The sequence below is a fragment of the Apis dorsata genome, unplaced genomic scaffold (assembly GCF_000469605.1).
Source record: "Apis dorsata unplaced genomic scaffold, Apis dorsata 1.3 scaffold_617, whole genome shotgun sequence".
NCBI lineage: Eukaryota > Metazoa > Arthropoda > Insecta > Hymenoptera > Apidae > Apis > Apis dorsata.
In genome coordinates, this window is record NW_006263813.1 from 19,058 (window position 1) to 21,828 (window position 2,771).

Here is a 2,771-nt window from a genome sequence, read left to right on the forward strand (position 1 = left end):
CATTCCCTTTCAAATTCTTGTATTTTTATATTGTATTTATATAATGTATTTTTATATTTTTTATTTATTTTTTATTTATTATTTATAATTTATCGAAAGATAAATATATTTGCATTTTTCTCGTTTTTAGTTGAATAATTAAATAAACAATTTTAATAAAACGAAATCTTTTATTTTTTATGGTTTATAAATTGTTTCTTCTCAATAATCTTCAATTTTCAGTTTATAGTTTATAAATTATTTTTTCTTAGTTTTTTTAAATTTCTTTATAAATGTAGTAATTGTACTATTTAAAATATTAGTATAATTTTGATTTTCTTTATTTTGATTTTTTTGAAATAACTTGTTACACTTGTGTGACACATGTATGAAAAATTATTTAATAAAAAATGAGTATATGCAATAATAGAAGAAATAATAATTGTTGCTAATTTTTATGTAATGTCAAAATATTGAATAAAAATATGAAGTATGGATTTAAAATCTTATAATTATATTTAATCATTATAGTAAAGGATGAAAAGTTAATATAAACAAAAAGTGGTTGTGATATATTATATATATATTTCCGTATATTTATAATATCATGAATCTATGTGACTCTTATTTATTTATTATGATTTATCGTGAGAATTGCTAAATTATGTTATCAAAAATATTTTATGAAATCGCGGGAAAAGATAGGAATTTGAAACTAGTAATTTTTAATGATTTGATGATATATATCAAAATGTAAATTTAGAATTATTGTTGAATTTATGATTAATTTTATTGAAAAAAAATTTGAAAAAAAAATTTCAAGAATTTATACATACTTGTAGAAAAAAAAAAAAGTTAGGTTAAGTTAAATATATATCGTAATATAAGCACATGTCTTTACTTCATATTTTCTTTAAGTTGTATAAGATCTTAATATAATAAAATGGGTAAAGCAAAGAAGATAAAAGTGTCAAAAAGTGAAATTAAACAACCAAAAATAGCCTTAGGTGATCAAATAGAAGAAGAAAAAAATATAAAATCGAAAAAAAGACAGAAAATTAAAATTCGTAATGAAGATGACGATGAGGTTAAATTCATTATATTTTAATTTCGCGAAATATTTTAAAATTTTAGTTAATATTTGTTTTATTATATATATTATTCTTAAAATAAAATTTTATATTTACTTTGTAATTTATTATAATTTAGAATTTAATGTTTTTAAAATCAATTAAATTCAATATGTATACATTAAAGTATACATATAATTAATAATACTTTGTGTAATAATAAATATAAATATAAGTATAAATATTAATTTAAGTATTAACTTTTAATGAATTATTCTATTTTCAAACCAGTTTGTGGATCCTGTTCTTACAAAACGAATTTTATCTCAAGCCAGACAACAACAAATGGAAATTGAAGAGGAAAATGGAATCGGACAAACATCAAAATCTATAAAAAAACCAATTATAAAACTTAACAATAGTACTGAATTTAGTGATATAGAAGAACAATCAAGTGAAGATGAACAAGATATTGCACAATATTATGAGAATATTGAAATAAATGAAGAAGATGAGCGAGCTATCCAAATGTTCATGTCTAAGGATCCTACACCTATGAAAACATTAGCTGATATTATATTAGAAAAATTAACAGAAAAGAAAACGGAAATTGAAACTCAATTTTCAGATGCTGGCTCTCTTCAAATGCAAGATTTAGATGCAAGAGTTAAAGCAATGTATGAAGGTGTTAGAGATGTATTATCAAAATATCGTAGTGGAAAATTACCTAAAGCATTCAAAATTGTACCTAGTTTAAGAAATTGGGAACAAATATTATATATTACGGACCCACCAAGATGGTCAGCTGCAGCAATGTATCAAGCTACTCGAATATTTGCCTCCAATCTTAAAGAAAAAATGGCCCAAAGATTTTATAATTTAATACTATTACCTCGAATTAGAGATGATTTAGCAGAATATAAAAGATTAAATTTTCACTTATATCAAGCTTTACGAAAAGCATTATTTAAACCTGCTGGCTTTATGAAAGGAATTTTACTTCCTCTTTTAGAATCTGGAACATGTACATTAAGAGAAGCTGTTATTATTGGATCTGTAATTGCTAAAAATTCAATACCAATTTTGCATTCTTCAGCAGCAATATTAAAAATTGCAGAAATGGATTATACCGGAGCTAATAGTATCTTTCTCAGAATATTTTTAGATAAAAAATATGCTCTTCCATATAGAGTCATTGATGCAGTGGTATTTCATTTTCTTAGGTAAAAATTAAATTTTAATCATATAATTTTAATGATTATATTTAATTCAATAATATTTATTTTTAGATTTGAAAGAGATCCTAGAGAATTGCCAGTTTTATGGCATCAAGCATTATTAACTTTTGTACAACGTTATAAGAGTGATATTAGTTCAGAGCAAAAAGAGGCTTTGTTAAGATTATTAAGAAAACAATCTCATCATACAATCACATCTGAAGTGAGAAGAGAATTACAACATGCTAAATGCAGAGATTTAGAAATGACAGAACCTAAACTAGAACCTATGATTCATTAGATATTAATTAAATTTTTTATCTAAAATTTTTTATAAAATATATATATCTTTTTTAATACACATTTTAACTCTTTTTATATAACAAAATCAGAAAACTTGTAATTTATTAATTATTCAATTATTTCGAATTAATATATAATAAATTATAAATAAATATATATCAAAATAATTCAATTTAAAATTATACTATAATCTTATTGATCA

The 2,771-nt window shown here is 21.7% G+C and overlaps 1 protein-coding gene across 1 annotated transcript; it reads left to right on the forward strand.

The window, feature by feature from the left end:
* Positions 1–871: 871 nt before the first annotated feature.
* Positions 872–2,627, forward strand: LOC102674405 (bystin). Its single transcript, XM_006621216.2, has 3 exons — positions 872–1,066; positions 1,341–2,272; positions 2,339–2,627. Exons 1-3 carry the CDS (start codon positions 923–925, stop codon positions 2,565–2,567), a joined length of 1,305 nt encoding a protein of 434 aa, XP_006621279.1. The 5' UTR covers positions 872–922; the 3' UTR covers positions 2,568–2,627.
* Positions 2,628–2,771: the final 144 nt, after the last annotated feature.

Coding starts and splice junctions, on each gene's coding strand:
- LOC102674405 (XM_006621216.2), top strand. CDS start 923: ATGGGTAAAGCAAAGAAGATAAAAGTGTCAAAAAGTGAAATTAAACAA. Junction 1,067..1,340: donor GTAATGAAGATGACGATGAG/GTTAAATTCATT, acceptor TTTTCAAACCAG/TTTGTGGATCCTGTTCTTAC. Junction 2,273..2,338: donor GTGGTATTTCATTTTCTTAG/GTAAAAATTAAA, acceptor ATTTATTTTTAG/ATTTGAAAGAGATCCTAGAG.